General features: G+C 37.6%; 2 protein-coding genes across 2 annotated transcripts in view; both read right to left on the reverse strand.

Moving 5' to 3' along the window:
• LOC107584944 (mitogen-activated protein kinase kinase kinase 3-like) overlaps positions 1-10,615 on the reverse strand; it is a 75,087-nt gene extending 64,472 nt beyond the window's left edge. Inside the window, exon 1 of the mRNA XM_016271725.1 lies at positions 10,153-10,615. The gene's annotated coding sequence lies outside the window, so the exon portion shown is untranslated. The remainder of the gene's footprint in view (positions 1-10,152) is intronic.
• Positions 10,616-12,490: 1,875 nt separating this feature from the next.
• LOC107585010 (deleted in lung and esophageal cancer protein 1-like) lies at positions 12,491-18,763 on the reverse strand. The gene is made up of 17 exons (XM_016271815.1): positions 18,753-18,763; positions 18,516-18,634; positions 18,209-18,400; positions 17,868-17,926; positions 17,628-17,779; positions 17,418-17,533; positions 17,271-17,341; positions 16,966-17,180; positions 16,710-16,865; positions 16,463-16,582; positions 16,240-16,334; positions 15,964-16,051; positions 15,627-15,842; positions 15,328-15,495; positions 14,303-14,456; positions 14,011-14,122; positions 12,491-12,905 (listed from the first exon to the last, which is right to left on the reverse strand). Exons 2-17 carry the CDS (start codon positions 18,590-18,592, stop codon positions 12,779-12,781), a joined length of 2,118 nt encoding a protein of 705 aa, XP_016127301.1. The 5' UTR covers positions 18,593-18,634; positions 18,753-18,763; the 3' UTR covers positions 12,491-12,778.
• Positions 18,764-18,843: the final 80 nt, after the last annotated feature.

An 18,843-nucleotide genomic window follows, 5' to 3' on the forward strand; every position in this document is an offset into this window, starting at 1 on the left:
AAGTATGAGACAACAACAAACAAAAAAACATAGGCCTACCATTAAAAGCCATGCTTGCACAGGTCTGCACGATCCTCTTCAATAATATCCTCTGCTTCTCAATCGGGCTCAAACTGATAAGCGATATTAACGATACCATTGTTTACAATGCAACCGGAGTACATGCCGCCGAGGTGAGGGGCGGGACGTATAGACGCGCACTAGAGGCAGTTTAGCCAATCACAACACACTGGGCTAGCTAACCAATCAGAGCCCATCGCGTATTTCTGATGGAGGGGCTTCATAAAAGAAGGAAATGGTCAGCCCGTTTCTCAGAGAAGGGACAGAGAAGACGAACAAAACGAAGAAAAAACGAAGCATTAACACATGTTAGACTGCACCCCAAAAGCACAATCAAGCCTAGAAAAAACCCAGTGAACCACCCCTTTAAATTAAAGTGCTTTGTCATGTTGGTGGTGACACCTCTCTTGCAACATGTTTAGCTATCACAGATATTATACTTAGCTTTTTTGGCTTCTGATCGCAAATGTAGCCAAATTTTGGAGCGCTTACTGTGCGTTCACACCGCCGGCGGCGAGAGCGTCAAAGTGACCGGAAGACATTCATTTTCAATGTGAGCGGGCGGCGAAAGGCGGCGAAAGGCGGCGAAAAGCGTCGCGGCGCGTCTTGGCCGGCAAGGGCGTCAAGGAGAGTTGAAATCAGTTCAACTTTATGGTAATGAACTATGACGCTGTTGGGCGGCAACCAATCGGAATGTAGAATTCCTCCGCTTGAGAGGGTCCCAGAGAACGCAGTTAGCGAGCAAGGTCCTGGCAGATCACTAGGTCCGGTCCTCACACATGAAGAAAAAAAAAAAAAAGCGCAAATTTTAATTTGACAAGTATCCGATTCTGGAATCGGAATCGATTTTAGATTCCCAACCGTACTCATAATGTAGTTAAATCTTATGATGCCTAAATTTACTTTAGCATTAAAAACAATTTTAGTTCTTAGGGTTTTATTTTTCATTCATTTCGACAAAATGGACCATTTATCCATTTATCATATTATATATTGGTAAAATAATTATCACCTTATCTGTATGGTCAAGACTCTTTTTTTATATTAGTGCACCCCTATGAATTACTATAAGAAAATTAAGAGTGTGGCTGAAGAGATCCTGCTTTGTGGCCCCTGAGCTTCTCAAAGTTGTGCATGCTATATTTATATACAGTGGGTACGGAAAGTATTCAGACCCCCTTAAATTTTTCACTCTTTGTTATATTGGAGAGAGGGGAGCGGTATCGGTAAAGGGCCACTAGACAGGATTCGATCTCGGGTCGCCACGAGCACAGTTGCACGAACCACGAGGCTATCGCCGCCGATGTGCATGCTGTTCTGCATTTAAACTAGGATATGTGACATCAAAGTTTATTTGCCAAAGAATGATGTAATGTACCTGCCTTTGAGATGAAACCATGTGGGCAACAAATGAAATGATGTTGACTCATATTAAGTACCTTAGCAAAAATAAAATATAACCTTTATGATTAAAACCATATTGAAAATAGGTCAACAGGTGCCAGACCTGAACACTATCTAAACACCCACACACATCCTCTAAACAACAAAAGCTGGAGTTTTCCTCCTTCGTTTGTTGCCCCAGCAAGTGTGGTTAGATTCACAGATCCTGCAATGAGTAAACCCAACAGGTCAGCGTTCACCGACAACACTCATTTGTCAGCAACTCAGTGACTCACAGGTTGTGGTGGCAGCTTTTCTTGGAAATGACACAACAACAGCTTTGCTAAAACCAATTCCTTCTTGGGACCACCGAGGAGAGTCTTACTTGTATAATGCCAAGCCAATCTCACACCCCGAGCACATAATCTACTTTTCTGCATTAGGTTTTTTTTCACGGGTGATATGACACACACACATGTGTATATAAACACATTGACGCGGAAACTGCAACAGCACACTCCCTTAGCAGACAATCCATTATGCAGTATAGATTCAATGGTAAAGTACACACCTTGGTCTGGAACCATATCTGTAAGGCATAAACCATATCTGTCATGCAGCTAAAGGAAGAGACAAACAAAAATACACGTGTCAATAATAAATAAGAATGTCCAAAATAAAGAATTTAAATTTAAACCTGCCAAGTTCTTAGAAATGTGCTATTTGTATTCATGTTGGTTTCGTATTGTAGTTTTTGAAAAACGTTCAAGAAATGTTTACAATTAACAGCTCAAAAAATGTCAGGTAATATTGCCATCAAGTTAAAAGTACAATTGTATTTTCCTTAAACCTTGAATACATCTTAATCGATATTTTATCGTTTTAAATATATTTTACAAAATAAAAAATATTTTTTAAACATTTTTGTTCATAAATTAAATGCATAAAGATATTTTACAGCCAGAACTAAATTTGCCATGTTAAAAAAAAAGATCAAATTATTTTAAAGACGCATTGACCTTGACACACACTCATTTTTGGACACATCTGATTATATTATTTCCTGTTTTTCTCTGCATGTTGGTTGCATCACTTGATCTTGATTTTACCGGACAAAACATTTCAAATATTACTAAGCAGTTTGGTTAAAACAATATATATATATATATATATTATTTTTTTTACAAAGAAATAATGATAAAAAACTATTATATATATATAATAAAACTACTAATTAATAAAATTCTTCTTAAAAAAAAAAAATATCACTCGTCTGATCATATCCATGTCCAACTGTATGTAATATAGGTCGACCTGAACAATAAAATTAGACACGGCGAGCTCAACTCACAAAAAGTCATCATGATGGAATTGTTGTCTTAAGGCAATCACTGATTATTTTCAGACAAGGAATACATTTTGAGACACAGAAAACAAGCACCATCTGCACAATAATATGTTGTTATCATTGTAGAACGTCACTCACTCACAAACACGCGCGCACATGCACACAATTTCTTTGGTTTTTTTTGCTCATTTGTGTTAATATATGGTAGCAGATGTCTCCAGGGCAGCTGAAATCAATACAACGGCAGAAATTCGCTCTGAACGTCAGTGGAATTTCAATGATTACCCTTCACTGTGCCTGCAGTGAGACCACTTTAGGTTTCAACCCCACTCATGACAGGTTAAAAAGGGGATCTGACATGCATCACTCGCTTTTGGAGGTGATTTATGCTTTCGCAAGTAGAGTCAATAACAATTCGACATGTTACAGAGTACATCAAGGTTTCACAACAATAACTGCTGTTAGATGAAATTAAACTGCCCCAGTAACACCTGACACTGGTAAACAAAAACAAGCCGCAACATTCAGGGTGATCACAGAGATCTCTCTTAGGTAACTTTATTAGTCATGTTTGATGGCATACATCACTATTACTATTGTATTTACTTGGGGTTAGGGGTTTGAGCTTTGACATAATTAATCATCCACCACTGTTTGTGCTACAGACATTAATAATAATGGCTCCAATAGTGTGTCTTGTTGAGTAGAGGAGCACTGTTACTTTTATTAGAACTCAGCCATAGCGAGGACCAGAATATCATGCACTTTTAAAAATTAAGGTTCTTTATCTGCATCTGTGGTTCCATGAATAACCTTTAACATTCATGGAACCTTTGTTAATAGAGGATCCAAAGGTGGTTTTCACAGTGAAACGATAGAAGAACCATTTTTGGTTTCCAAAATAACTTTTCAGTGAACAGTTCTTAAAGGAACCATTTTTCCTACTATAAACAATATTTCATTAATCTAAAGAGCCTTTTTTTTTTACTATATAAAGAACCTTTTGTTGAATGAAAACGTTCCATGGATGTTAAAGGTTGTTTATGGAACCATCAATGCCAAATAAAGAAAATGTATTTTGTAAGAGTGTTTCTACTGGATTCTTAAAAGCTTCCTTTATAGTGGAAATTAGTTCTTTAGATTAAAGGGGTCATATGATGCTGCTAAAAAGAACATTATTTTGTGTATTTGGTGTAATGAAATGTGTTTATGCGGTTTAAAGTAAAAAAAACCACATTATTTTCCACATACTGTACATTATTGTTTCTCCTCTATGCCCCGCCTTCTGAAACGCGTCGATTTTTACAAAGCTCATCGGTCTGAAAAAGCGAGGTGTGCTCTGATTGGCCAGCTATCCAGTGCGTTGTGATTGGCCGAATATCTCAAGCGTGAGACGGAAATGTTACGCCCCTACCATACTGTGTTGATGCCGTGTCCCAAATTTAGACACTTTGATGTCTTATCCTGAAACTCTATCAAAACTGAACTTGAGGCGAAGCACCACCCCTGTTCTTTCCACAGCTTTAGAGAAAGAGCCTGCAGAAGCCACTCAAATCACACTGACTGCTGGCCCTTGGCTCTTTGGCGTGTGCGTGTCCAACTCAAGCAAGCGATAAGACTGCTGGGATTTCCTCTGTGTCTAGTCGGCTAACGCTGAGATCAGGCCCAAAATTAATGATCCATCATGAAGATCTGTGGCTGACCAGACAACACTTTGACTTACAGCCACAAATAAAGAAGTTCTCTAAGGCAACAGGATAAAATACCCCATTTCTCCAACATCCTAATCTTAGGTGGTCATTTATCACAGACGTCAACGTCTCTCTCCCAAAATAGTCCTTTAGGGATTCCGGAAAATATGAGTGAGGGTAAAATTAAGTCAACATATTTGCTTCAAAATGTTGCTGTGTGCTCTGAACAGATCTTCCATTGGACATGAAGAAGACTTGTGTGTGATGGCAAGAGATCAAATTTTCAGAATACTTAAGTCTTTAGGGGTCTAATGGTCAAACTGACAGACTAATAATTTTTCCTCCCATTATTAGGGAGGGCGAACTCAATTTCCTGTCAAGATGCTCCTAACCAGAGCATATATAAACACAGACCCTGAGAATTTGGCTCCACGAGTGTGTAGCAAGCCTGTCTGAAGGTGAAGTTTAAGGTCAAGTGACTCGCTAGATCCCATCCAACTCATTTTGCATTTCTATTGCATTTTTGCTATGAATCTGCTGGGATGTTTTGACCTAAACTTGACATTAGAGACCTGCGCGGGACGGATTTTTCAGTCCCGCTACCACCCACTCCCCCAAGATTCTGTCCCGCGCCCACCCACTCCCGCAGAAAAATATCTTATCTGGTCCCGCTCCCGCCCGCAACATTCATGTTTTGTCCTGCTCCCGCCCGCAAAAGCCCGCATAAAAGTAATCTATATAGATTTTTTTCAGCACATCAAAGAAATTTACATCAAATGGTTCTGTAACATCTCCTAAGATCCACAACATCCCAGTATAAATGCTCCAGATAAAATATTTGTTATTTAGGCTAAGCATCAACATTCACAAACCACTAGGGGTGCAACGGTTCAACTTACTCACGGTTCGGTTTGTATCACGGTTTTAGAGTCACGGTTTCGATACGATTCGGTATGTGCTATGTTTAGGAAAAAACTTTATTGTCAAATAAAAATAAAGAAAATAAGAACAAATAATCTAACTACAAGCAACAGCACAAATAAATAAACAGTGAAAAAAGATACAAATAAAATAAACAGTGCTTTTCAGTTTTTTTTTTAGGTAGGTCTAACAGTATTTAGGTACAGAAATTGAATAAATCAAATGTAAAATAAAATTGCATATTTCACTGTATAAATTAAAGATTAATCCTTATTAAAGTTACAAGAGTTATTCAATCAAGAGCAGCGAGAGATTTCCGTGTTGTTGCTGTTTGATTAACATTAAGAAAGTGCTGTCACTTTAAGAGAACGCACTGATCCAGTGCACCGATACTGTACGTTCAGTCAACTATGTCTGCTAGGATACTCACCAAGATGGGCATTTTGACAATTTTTGTGTGAATTTGTCCATTCAAACACAATACTTCACAGAGAGCTTAATATTTCCACACGTTCTGAGATGCGGGTTCACGCGCTTTGGATGAGCAACCACACAGATCTTCTAACTGCGAGCGCGAGTTCACGTCTTCTGGCTCTTTAATATTTAAACTGGCATGGCTTAAATGAGTTTAGTTTAAACACAGATAGCAACGTGTGCTGTTCAGGTCTCACCTGCGCTATCAACACGTGATGGCAGCATAAATGACAGTTATTCCAGCATAAAGCACTCGCATTGATTAAAGAGTGACTGGTTTGTCCACGTATTGTTTTTTTCTCTCTCATCGCTCTTTTTGTAATGTATTGGGAAGCCAGAATTTGTATCCATAAACAGAAACATGCATTAGCCGAACTCTAAGAAACCATATTACAGATGCACTGTCAGATTTAAGTTGAACCGCGGTCCTAGTGTATGCCGCACCATGTGTGGAGAACGGTACGGTTCGATTTTTTTACCGAGAACCGTTGCACCCCAACAAACCACTGTTATTTTTAACAGAAAAGCAAGCATGGGCTGCTGCGTGCATGGTTTGGCATGGCGGAATGCGAGCAGCGCTTCCTTTATTTCCTTCCTTTATCACTAAAAGCTGACATCTCAGTTCATCGCGATCTCATAAAGCTCTGTTATAACACAATGAACATACAGTATGCACAATTAATCTTTCACAATGTCTACACTTCTTGTGTCAAAATGAGAGGATTCGTGAGCATGCAATTTCAGCACTGCGGTGAGTAGATTCTAACTTAATCACCTCTGATTGGTCATTGCGTTTAGAAATCAACAGCTGAGTCTGTGATTGGCTACACTGCGCAACCCTTTAAACACGTGTTATAAATAGAAACTCTTTAACAACGTCGTTTGCACTGCGCTCTTGCGTTACTTGATCTTTTTATTTTGGTGCGTCAATCTGTTGAGTTACTTAGTAAAAGAAATTATGATCCGCACTCACGAGAACAATCTTCTTTTTTCTTTTATTTTACATTCATTACTAATGGGAAAAGACACAAATGTTTCGGCTCAGGGATTGAATTGCTTTACCCACTGAGGAAGGCTTTGAGCCGAAACGTTTGTGTCTTTTCCCATTAGTAATGAATGTAAAATAAAAGAAAAAAGAAGATTGTTCTTGTGAGTGCGGATCATAATTTCTTATAATAAATAGAAACTCTGCCTAGCTTGCGCGTGTAATGTTATTAGTTGTTCTTTTTTCGCTTTTGTGCAACACATAAATAACAATTTATATGTTTTAGACATTTTATGTTTAGATCATTTCTATTTTGCGGGATCCCGCAAATCATTTTATTCTCCCGCATCCCGCACACACACACACACACACACACGAGTCTCTTTCCGCCCACACTCGCCCATCAAGAGTTGTCCCGCGCCGCACCCTGTTGCGTTGGGTCCCACGGTACTCCCACGGGAGTGCAGGTCTCTACTTGACATCAATAGCTATGAAAGGCTGTTTATGCATGAACATCACTGTACCCAAGCCTAAGATAGGGCTGGGCGATATAGCTAAAAATGTATCAACGATATGTTTCATATCATTCGGTATCGATAATTATTGACATTTGTTATAACGTTTTTTAAAACAAAGAGCAATAGAATTTTTTTTTTACATTTAACCACTGTATTTTTAAATTAACTACATTTATTGAGACAAACTAAAAAAAATTTTGTTTTAATAGTCAAACAAAATAAAAATTAAACAAATATCCCATTTCTAATGTTTTATATGCAGATTAAATAAGTTAAACTTTTGGCTTGTTTCCCCGAGACCACAGGAGGGCACAATGAGCAAAATAATGCAGCACATTAAATTGTCATCGCAAGGAAATAACTGTGCATTACAAACGTGCATTACGTATAAATTAACTCATAAAAAACAAATATAATTTCTTAAATTGCATAAACAATTATAAACAAAACAAAGTCACGTATTTATGCATTGCTTAATACAAAAAGCCGACTCGCCCATCACACAGATTGCCTTTAAAAACAAAAGAGACGCAGTGAAAAGGAATAAACCTTCACAAATTTGTGACGTGTTTTCTAAAAGTTTAAACTGTTTTAACTTTGCATGGCTTTCTATACATCTCTTGTGTGACGCGAGTGCAGCAGTTATATTTGTCTGTCTAGAAAATGCGCTGAATATTCGTTCTGTGTGAATGGCTTTGTTTCGGTTTTAACCTAATCAAGATCTTCTACGCATTGAGCATATACGCTTCTCTAATATTTTGAATGAATAACGCAGCAGCGGCGCGCAAAAACGTCACTTACATCATCATCACCGCATCTCGTGCTCCACTGATGATGCTCCCTGACACACACCTAACATTCGATTGTACTATTTTTGCATTCAAATGCAAATGTTTATTTTAAATTCGACTAAAATTCTTTTTTTTTTTTATTCACAATCTCCTCATTACAGGCAGGCACAGCACTCATGGTCGTGTTTTTGAGTGCTGTCTGCGTCACTCATAGCATGTGCCTATATCGTGCACTATACTGAACATTTTTTATATTATTATCGAAGGTGTACTGTCAATAAATATCGATGCCGTTTTATAGCCCAGGCCTAGTCTAAGGTGAGCATTATGACTCAGTAAGGCTTGGTTGGTGTCTTCAATAATTGTAATGAAGTTACAAGGTTCATCTAGATTCCTTCCTCATGTCGTAAGAAACATTCTTGGCATATTGTTTGGCTGAGATAGACCTGTACATATTGCAAAAACACTAACCTATATTCAATGACTCATTAAGCAGAGGGATCTTCAGGAAACAAACATAAACTCAAGATATTTCAAGGGGACAATGAGTGACTGAAGGACAAGTGCAAGAAAAAGCAGGACATTCCAGCACATCTCATCAAGCTCCTTTTTCATTGTAGTGGCTATGTCTATATTAGTATCCTTATTAAAATCAGTATCATGTAGGCTCTGGATTTATATATTCCTAACTGTAGTTTATAGTATAGCTTTATATAGCCTAGCCCTAGATCATTCCATGAAAAGGCTGCCATTTGTGCCCCTAATTAATATTTAAATGGCACTATTGTGATGCAATTAACTTTTACTATTAGACATTATTTAAACACACATCCATATAGTAACTTTATTTTTAAATTATTTCAATAAAGAAGATAAAAGCTTTATATGTATTCACCCTATAAATAATTATAGGCTTTACTGGACATAATAGTTTATTGTAAAAAATTAAATTAAATCAATTATATTGTGTACTACTCAACCCTGTTAAAGTCCTAATTCCCCCTTGATAAAACAATAAATTATCTCTTTGTATGCTCTTCAAGGACATGTGTTTTTTTTAATCATTTAATTTTAAGTTTGTCAGTAAGAAGCGATAATAAGCAGTCGACCCTGTTACCATAATTTTGTGCATTCACGTCAACCCTGTTAACATCATAATTTGCACGACGTGCAATATAACCAATGTACAAATCCATAAATTAGAAAAATCTTTATGCATGCTCTTCAAAGACGATTTATCTTTTTTTTTTATCTGTAACTATAGAGCGATATTAATCACGCAACCCTGTTACCATAATTTGGTACATTAAACAAATGATTATTTGAGAATTGGATTTTTGCAGAAATAACAGCGTTAAATTATCTTTCTAATAAATATTTTGTATGTACATGCACTGTAAAATGTCAACCCTGTTACTTTCCATTTCGCTTGAGATAGCACAATACAACTTATTAACACTTAAAAACAACATTTATCTGATTGAATGTTTAAAATCTTACAGGTATTTCATGGACGAGACGCCCATTTCATGACCTAGGCTATATGAAGATGATGATATATGCAATACTAAAGACATCATAACTATATAATTTTTTTATATTTAAGAGTTTGATACATATTTATACACATTAAAATGAGATATAGTGTTTACATATCCAAGTGTATGTTCAGGCAATGTCACAACTTGCAAATGCCATGTACAATTTCAGCTGCTATGTACAGTATAAGCATTTTTACTCGCATATGTTTTACTGTACATGCAGCCAATATCTAGATGTTCAAGTGTCAAGTTCAGCCAAGACAAAACACAACATTAAGTCAGAATAGGCTTGTCTTTAATAGCAGTGACCTGATACTCTTTGGACTGGAGTCTAATGCATTATGTGTAACAAAAACAATTACAATTTGTATTTTACCCTCTATAGCAAGTCTTTGTTCAACACCGTTAATATAAGTGCAGTCATTCTAGATAGAACTCACCTTACGTACGGATCTTCATGCTGGTGCTGATATTTAAGATGACCAACTTGCGATTTAAAGCGAGTTCACGAGGTTAAACGCCGTAAAGAAGAAAAATCCGCAAACTGTGCTCTTGTGCGAGAGATACAGCAAAAACAGTGATAGATCCGGAAGCCGCGCGCACTTCAATACAGCTGTCACGCACAAATTAAGGGGAACCGCACTAATCCACCTTCCGAGAAGCTTGGCGGATTATGTTTTTGGAGTCGCGGATGCCAATAATCCAAACAGATGGAGCGGTACGCGCCTGGGAAAGGTGCAAATCTTGTCGACTGCGCGCCGTCAAATGAAAAAAGTTTCCTCTCCGCAAACACAGACTGACGCCGAGTTTTTCCTCAGAGCAGCGACTGAGAGTAATGTCAGCCTCAGGAAGAGATGACGCGCACACAGCGCTCGCGCCGCGAGAGATTCTGGCGCCCTCGGCCGACTGCGAGCAACAGCGCGCGACATTTCAGGGTCTGAACATTTCATTTGTTTTAAACTCTCTTTTAATTATTTTACTTTAAGTCATTATTTATATAATTACTTAAAATATTGTAAGCAATTTTATTTAGACATGTCAAAATAGGCCTAACGGTCTAAAACCCTGGTCTGTGTAATTTTGAAGTTTTTAGCGGTACAATAGCCTACATATATCAAAATTAAATAGACGAAAAATAAATAAAAACACGCTACAGTGGGTAACAAACAAATAAATATAGTATAGATAGAGAGATAGATAGATAGTTTAAAAATATTACTATCCTAACGTTTACTGTAAAAAGTACAAATCTTCTTATTTATGCATTTATTTGCATAAACACATGCATCAAAGTCAGTAACTATAGTAAGATATTAATAAAAATTATTTTTTTTAAATCACAAAATGCTACATATTTTACGATGGATGAACGAAACATTTTTTACAACCGTAAGTGACTTCATTAACAGAGCAAGTTCGTTACAGAAAGCATTATACAAAGGAGTTCTGGACATTCAGCATTTATGAAGAAAGAATTGGCAAGAATGATAAAGAATTCAGAATGATAAAGTTTACACAGCTGCCAATACTTTTATCTTAATGCTCGTGATAAAGGATCATTTCTTTCGCATGCAATGCTATTTTAAAATGTTGTATTTGCAGAAAAAAACTCCAGATTTGTACTTCATTGCCCATAATTCCATGCGAGAACGTCATAACGCTCGAGCCAATGATATCCGATCTGACCAGAGAAGCAAGGTTCACCAGGAAACATCAGCAGAAATGTAGAACATAGTTCACGCATCAGACCCTGTTAACCATCTGTGTATATCTCAATAAACGGTTATCGTTAGATTTTTTTCGAAAATGCACAGAGTGCAGGTTTTGTCGGGACATCTGTCTTCAAATAGTCGTGTGGGAATGAGGCAGTGCAGCGCTTTAGCTGCTGATCCAAATGATATCGTTGTGGTTCATGGACTACGAACAGCCATCGGCCGAGCGAAGAGGGGATCTTTTAAGGTGGGATATCGGTCAATATGACGATTGACAGTGACATTCACAGTATTCTCTATTAAAGTCTGTCTTTTTGATTTTAGGACACTACCCCAGATGAGCTTCTCAGTGCTGTGATGAGGGCAGTGCTGAAGGATGTGGGACTGAGACCCTCTTTACTAGGGGATGTGTGTGTTGGTAAGTCCAGATGACAGCTAGCCTGATCAAATCAAGATATACTAAAACACAATAATGACAGTCATATATGAAGATTGAATAAATGCATAGTCCACCCCAAAAAAAAAATTTTCTGAAAATGTACTCACCCTCAGGTCGTCCAAGATGTAGATGAGTTTGTTTCTTCAACAGAACAGCTTTTGAAGAAATTTAGCGTTACATCACTTGCTCACCAATGGACCTTCTGCACTGAATGTGTGCCATCAGAATGAGAGTCCAAACAGCTGATAAAAACATCACAATCCACAAGTAATCAACAAGACTTTTGTCCCTCAATTAATGCATTGTGAAGTGAAAAGAATCAAGTCCTCTATCCATAATATTGCTTTCTCCAGTGAGAAAGAAGTCTCGTCTGAATCAGGAGAGAAATATGCACAGATCAAGCACCATTTACACCATTTCCAAAACTGATCTAGTTTCCACAAAAATATTAAGCAGCATAACTTGAAAATTCCGCTTTGCCATCACAAGAATACATTACATTTTCAAATATATTAAAATAGAACAGTAGTTAGTTACTTTAAATAAATAATATTTTAAAATATTACTGTTTTTACTTTATTATTGATCAAATAAATGCAGCCTGGGTAAGCATAAGACATTAAAAAAACATGAAAAATCTTACTGACCCCAAACTTTTGAACAGTAGTGTATGTGTGAAGTCGCTGTTTAACTACAACTTGACCTTTGAACCTCGGTTTGCAAACATACACTAGGCCATTTGACATTTGCTTGTGTTCTTATGTTATTTAATCTTCTTTATAATTAAAAGATTACAACTCACAAATACAGAATTTGACGTATACAGAGATCAGTGTCTAGTCAAACTAATGAATGACTGTACAGAGAGAGATACGTTTCAGTTCTTCTGTCTTTTATATGGAACTCAGTGTTTTGTCAGGTGTCAGATTTTGAAGACACAAAACTCTCATCAAATGATCCTTTTCCATTGACCTTCAGAACAAGTGGTATCTCTCCAAGAAGCCCCTGCACTGTGATGATTGTCTGGAACTCTTTGTGATCACTATGGAGAAAATGCTGTTAGTATTAAGTTTAAGACTACATTAGGTTTATAAATTAACTGGTCTACGTCTGATTAGACAAATACAGTTATATAGTGGAGTGTTCAGTGGACTGAACTTTGAACTTCAAACTCAATCTAAATCTTCATCCATTGCAGTTACATATTGTATTATCCATTTCTTAAAGGGGTGGTTCATTGAAATTTCACTTTTTTAACGTTAGTTGGTGTGTAATGTTGCTGTTTAAGCATAAACAATATCTGCAAAGTTACGAAGCTGACAGTTCAATGCAAATGGAGATATCATCTTTTAAAATTCTGGCAGTTTAATGCCTACAAAAACGGCTGGTAGGGACTACAACGAGTTACTTCCCGGGTTCGTGACGTAACAAGCCCAGATAAACGGGAAAAGGCAGCATGGGGGCGAGGCCATGCTGCGCTGCTTTAGAGAAGAGGAAGAGAAAACTAGAGGTGCAAGTAAAAATCTGTTCTTATATGAATCGCGATTCTGTCTTCTAACGAGTCTAATGGATTCACACTTTTCAAACTAATGTTATAAAGCAGTGGTTCTCAATACTGTTCCTTGCGTTCCCCAGCGTATCTAAAAGTATGAGATGACAACAAACAAAAAACATAGGCCTACCATTAAAAGCTGTGCTTGCACAGGTTCTGTACGATCCTCTTCAATAATATCGTCTGCTTCTCAATCAGGCTCAACCTGATAAGTGATATTAATGACGCCTTGTTTACAATACAACCGGAGCACATGCCGCTGAGGTGAGGGACGGGACGTTTAGCCGTGCACTAGAGGCAGTTTAGCCAATCACAACACACTGGGCTAGCTGACCAATCAGAGCCAGCCCATCGCCTATTTCTGAGGGAGGGGCTTCATAAAAGAAGGAAATGATCAGTGCTTTTCTCAAAGAAAGGGACAGAGCGGTGTGGCATAAAGGTAAATTATGTGAAAAATAATGTGTTTTTTAACACATATTAGACTGCACCCCATAAACACAATCAAGCCTAGAAAAAAAACTGTGAACCACCCCTTTAAATTAAGTATTTTCTGAAGCGTGATTGATTGTGCGTGTATCAGGGTGGTGGACTGTACCTTGCTGTGAAGCTGATCTGCAGCAACTGCTTACAGGATGGTGGGTCTACAAGAGCTTTCAACACACCAGAGTCTGGACTCACCCTGAACACTTCAATGCCACCTTCAGCATCCAGACACAAAACATGAGCTCAACTAGATACAAAGTAACAGCCATGATTGTAAAGATCAGATGATAAAAAAAAACAGGATTAGAGCTGCAATCTGTTATTACAGCAACCTTGTCAATGCTAATGCAACTACATGGTCATACCACTCCACAGCTGCTTCGTCCATAGCCAAAGCTTTTTACCTGTAAGTGCAGTCCAGTAGCTAAAGGAGCCACCTCTGTTGTAGAGGTAGACCTCTTTGACAGTTGTTTGTCCAACAAAGCAGGTGCCAAAATCCACAGTGGAACTGGAAAGGTGCAGTGTCGGTAATGCCAGATTAGCACAAAGGGACACTGTCTGAAACAGTCAAACAGACAACATTATTTACAACATGGTTACTTGTAGAGTATTCGTATTTGGCTACAAAAGCTCAGATATCAAGAAACCTTGCTTCTGGTTCATTGATATTTTGAAGCTGAATTTTCAGCAGCCATTATTTCAGTCTTCAGTGTCACATAATCGTTCTGAAATATTCTAATATGCTGATGCTCAAGAAGCATTTCTTATTATTACCAATATTGAAAACAGTTGTGCTGCTTAATATATTATTGTGGACAACCTAAAACATATTTTGTCAAGATTCATTAATAAATAGAAAGTTCAAAAAACAGCATTTCTTTGAAAAATAAATATTTTGTGACTATAGAAATGTCTTGACTGTCACATTTTTTAAAATTAATTTAATGCATTGCTAAATAAAATTTAATTTGAATAAAAGTATTAATTTATTTTAAAAAAAAATGTATTGACTCTAAACTTTGAAACAGTAGTGTATCTGAAGTTTTCAAAGTGGGGTCAGAAATAGGTTTAGAGAAAAAAAATGGTTTAAAGTTAAATTGAAACATAAAATGTATTTAAAAAATATAAAATTTATTAAATTATTTTTTAAAAATACTACAATTTTAAATTCAAATTTGACAATTATTTTTTCCACTGTAAATACTTGTTTGAATGAGGCTAATGTTCCAGGACAATATGACTCCCACAAGATGGGTACAAGATGGCGAAATTATTACCCATCATCTTCAGGTGCAATAGGCTTGAGTATTGCGTTGAAATGTAAGCTCTATCATTACTACCAGCTTTATGAACCTCAAAAAGTGCATTTTGTTCCAAGACTTTTATATTTTAGATATTTACAGGATATACATTTTGCCTGTGTACACACCTGTACGCTGTTATTGCTGTACTGAATGGTCAAACTCTGGCGAAACTGTAGTGTCCTTTCTCCAGCATCATTGCACAGAAGAGTAGCTGAAGGAAGAGCATCTGATTCCTCACATGGTTCATTCAGACAGGTCAGGAGCGAAGATGAATTATGAAAAGCCACCTTAACCTGCAAATTAAAATTATTATCAAAATCACTTCTGTCAGATTGACAAATACAACAGATTTAGCACAGATTCCTACAGGGACAAAGCAAAAAAGCTGAAATCCAAGACAGAATAAGCAAAGAAACAATATGACCTGCATGATTTGTTTAGGCTGTAAAAGAAGTGATATTTGCTCATCTCCTGGTCCAGAGATTCCTGTTGTGTGTCTGTGAGAGGGTGAGCTGCTGATCAGTTTAAGGCTCTGTCGGGGCAGCAGCACTGAGAACGGAGGGTGTGTGCTCAATCTGAAACTCAAGGCCATATCCGTATTGTTCTTCAGCTGGAACGTCCGAGTTATCCTGGATTCCTTCTACAGTCCAAACGGACAGACAAAAAAATGTCCAGCTAAACCCTCACACCACCAACAGGAACTGTCAAAATTAACTTGCTTGTACTTTGATTTGGATACATATTGTTTGTTTGAAGTGCACCTGTGTCTGTGATGCTCCGTCCAGTGTATCACTGGCAGCTGCTGTGAATTCCAGTACGTCTGTATCTTCTGCCATCTGCACTGTCAAGCTACACACACACACTGATTCACAGTTGTCTATATATAATGTATTTATTTACTTGTATGAAATGCTTGTGATAGAAGCAATATACTGATTTTTATATATGCTAAAAATGTGAGTAGTGCTCGGGCATTGCTAGGGAATCACTAAGTGGTTGCTATATCAATACATGAATTAAACACATTTGTAACTCACACGGCAGGTTTTACATTAGCCTGCATGTCCAGCCTCAAAGGTTCTAGTTCATAGCCCTGTGCTCTCTCCACTTTGCCTGGAGTCAATGATGCAAGCTACAAGATAAATAACAGTGAAATGACATTACCTTGACTGTAAAACTTATTGTTTTTCATTTTTGAAAGTAATTGTGAATGTAGCACAATGTAGTCTGTATTAGGTGAGCTGGATGAGTTTAATATACCTTAGAGTCCAGGTTCATGAAACTCAGAGCATAACCCAAACACTTTTGACTGGTTGAACATGACAGGATCAGAGGAGTGAAAGACACATGAATGGTGCTAGTGCCCCCTGCTGGAACTACCTGTAGAAAAGTGCATATTAAATGTTTTTCCGCCCATCACACCCTATCATTAATGTTCTTAATCCAGATATGGAAATAAAACAGATCCTAATGGAGACCTGGGACAGTGTTGATTTCCATAACCTACGGTTTGCTGTGGAGTAATGCAGTATGGGTAGTCAGAGATGTTCCCTTCATGAGGCTTCAGAAACACAGAAAACAGCTTCTTCACTGGAGCCAGAGACCTAGAAGGGCTTCTGCCCTCCTCTCCATCACATTCTTCCTCATTCTCTCCAAAATCATCCTACAAAACAGAAAATGCACTTTTTTGTTTGTGTGGTGAAGCTGCACCAGAAGCTGCATCTGTTTTGGGATGTTGCCATGAAAACTAAGCCTAGACTCACAGATTTGGTCATGAAAGTTGAGCTTGTTCCTTTTCTGCTGGGGGTGTGGCTGTCATCCCATGTGCGCGGGAACATGACGGATGAGTCCAGCCCTCCAAGAACTTCATTGCCATCAGCATCCTTCAGAGGAAAGGGTTCACCACATGCAACCAACAGATCTATCAATTTACTATCACCGACCTCCAAGTTGTAGGTCATCCAATCCATACGGATATCTGAGAGGTTTCAGAAAATGACATGATGTGTGTACTTTTGTAAACTTGATGCATGTACATTTGTGAACTCAATGTAGTGGAATGGCTCACCATACGGACTGGTGTTAATGAGCCGTAAAGAGCGTGACACAGTGTCTCCTCCAGAAACATGGCTTCCAAATCTGTCAATCATAAATATCAAAGAACTGTCTTTGCGAGTAAACTGCAACATCTAAAGTATCCTATAAGTACACTGACCGTATAATTGGACCCTGGTTCTGGTTGTCAGGTTGTGGTCCAATCATCTGAAAGTAAATGGGGCAGCCCCTCACAGACATCTGGATAGGAATGGGAGTTGGATCTAGATCTCCAACCTGAAAGTCAGAATTCACTGTAACTCAACTGTTCAATTTGAGAAAGGTAAAATATTTATAATGAAACAAGATGTTTGATTGTTTTGTGACATACTTTACATATGAGCTTGTCTTGATAATTCCCCCACATATTGGTGAGAGCAGTGATATTGATGGCTTGAGTCTCAAATGGGCCGAGCATCCCACTGTTCGGTTCAACAAAGAATGCTGCACCTCTCCCATTGGAAAGAAGACAGTTTACAAATTCTGGAAGTAAAGAAAGAAATTGCGTTTTTGACTTTGCTGTTTCACTTTCACTGATACTGTAGAGCACAAAAGAATAGGTTCCACCAACCATCATATGCTTTTTGCTGTATTTTTTTGGCCTGGACAGAGTGGAGAGGTGCACCGCTCCTGTTTTCAACATTAATAATAAGAAGAAATGTTTCCAAATCATACTAGAATGATTTCTGAAGGAACATGCATTTAAAATTGTAATGATATTTCGTAATATTACAATAAATTCAGCCTCGGTGTGCATAAGAGACTTCTTTTAAAAACATTTTAAAAAATCAACCCCAAATGCTATATTAATGGTTAATGAAACGTTAGTCTTTTTAAAAATAATATGTTTGTATTAATACTAAAAGAATTCAGAATAAAGATATGAATGAAGAATAAAGATATGTACTGTACCTTTCAGAGTTTTCATCCAATTGTGAAGGACAGCATCCAGTAAAGTACTCTGCTTCAACAGTGAACGGAGCAGTAATAGCGGTGTCGTTAGTTATCAGCAACTGCCGTTTGATAGATTTGCCAATGACGACTGGCTCATGCTCACTGAAGTCCAGTGTGATTGTTTGGTGATCGGCATCCCTTGAATTAACACTAAATATGTAACAGTGAAAAAGACAGTGATACTGCAACAATGTCTTGATTAAAAAAAGCTAATAAAAAGACCAAAGTCCAGGGAAATGTGAATATGAGGTATTTGTGGCATTACCAATCAGAAGGCAGTGAGTAGGAAACTCTGAGAGGTTTGGCTTTAGAAAAAAAGCCCAGCAACAATGGACTCTCCATTCCTTTTACTTCACAAACTGCAGCCACTTTAGTCAGTTCCTCCTAAAAACGTAAAGTCTTATTCACAATAATGTTTGGAAAAATATATTGCGCTAGAGCTTGAATATCAACAGATGATTAGTTTATATTAAGCTGCGGGTGTTACAGTAGCAGTACATACAACAGTGTGAGCAGTGAATGAGACAAAAAAAGTCATGTATATATGTCACATTTGATAAGAGAGACTTTGTTCAGATGTGAAGAGAGAGGCA

This window comes from Sinocyclocheilus grahami, unplaced genomic scaffold, assembly GCF_001515645.1.
Source record: "Sinocyclocheilus grahami isolate Dianchi unplaced genomic scaffold, SAMN03320097.WGS_v1.1 scaffold65.1, whole genome shotgun sequence".
In the NCBI taxonomy this organism is placed as follows: Eukaryota; Metazoa; Chordata; class Actinopteri; order Cypriniformes; family Cyprinidae; genus Sinocyclocheilus; species Sinocyclocheilus grahami.

Excerpts from the sequence above, each read along its gene's own strand:
- LOC107585010 (XM_016271815.1), bottom strand. The coding sequence starts at position 18,592 with ATGGAGAGTCCATTGTTGCTGGGCTTTTTTTCTAAAGCCAAACCTCTC. Across the intron at positions 17,534-17,627 it reads AAGACAAGCTCATATGTAAA|GTTGGAGATCTAGATCCAAC; the intron begins GTATGTCACAAA and ends TCTGACTTTCAG. Across the intron at positions 12,906-14,010 it reads CAGATCAGCTTCACAGCAAG|TGATCACAAAGAGTTCCAGA; the intron begins GTACAGTCCACC and ends TTTTCTCCATAG.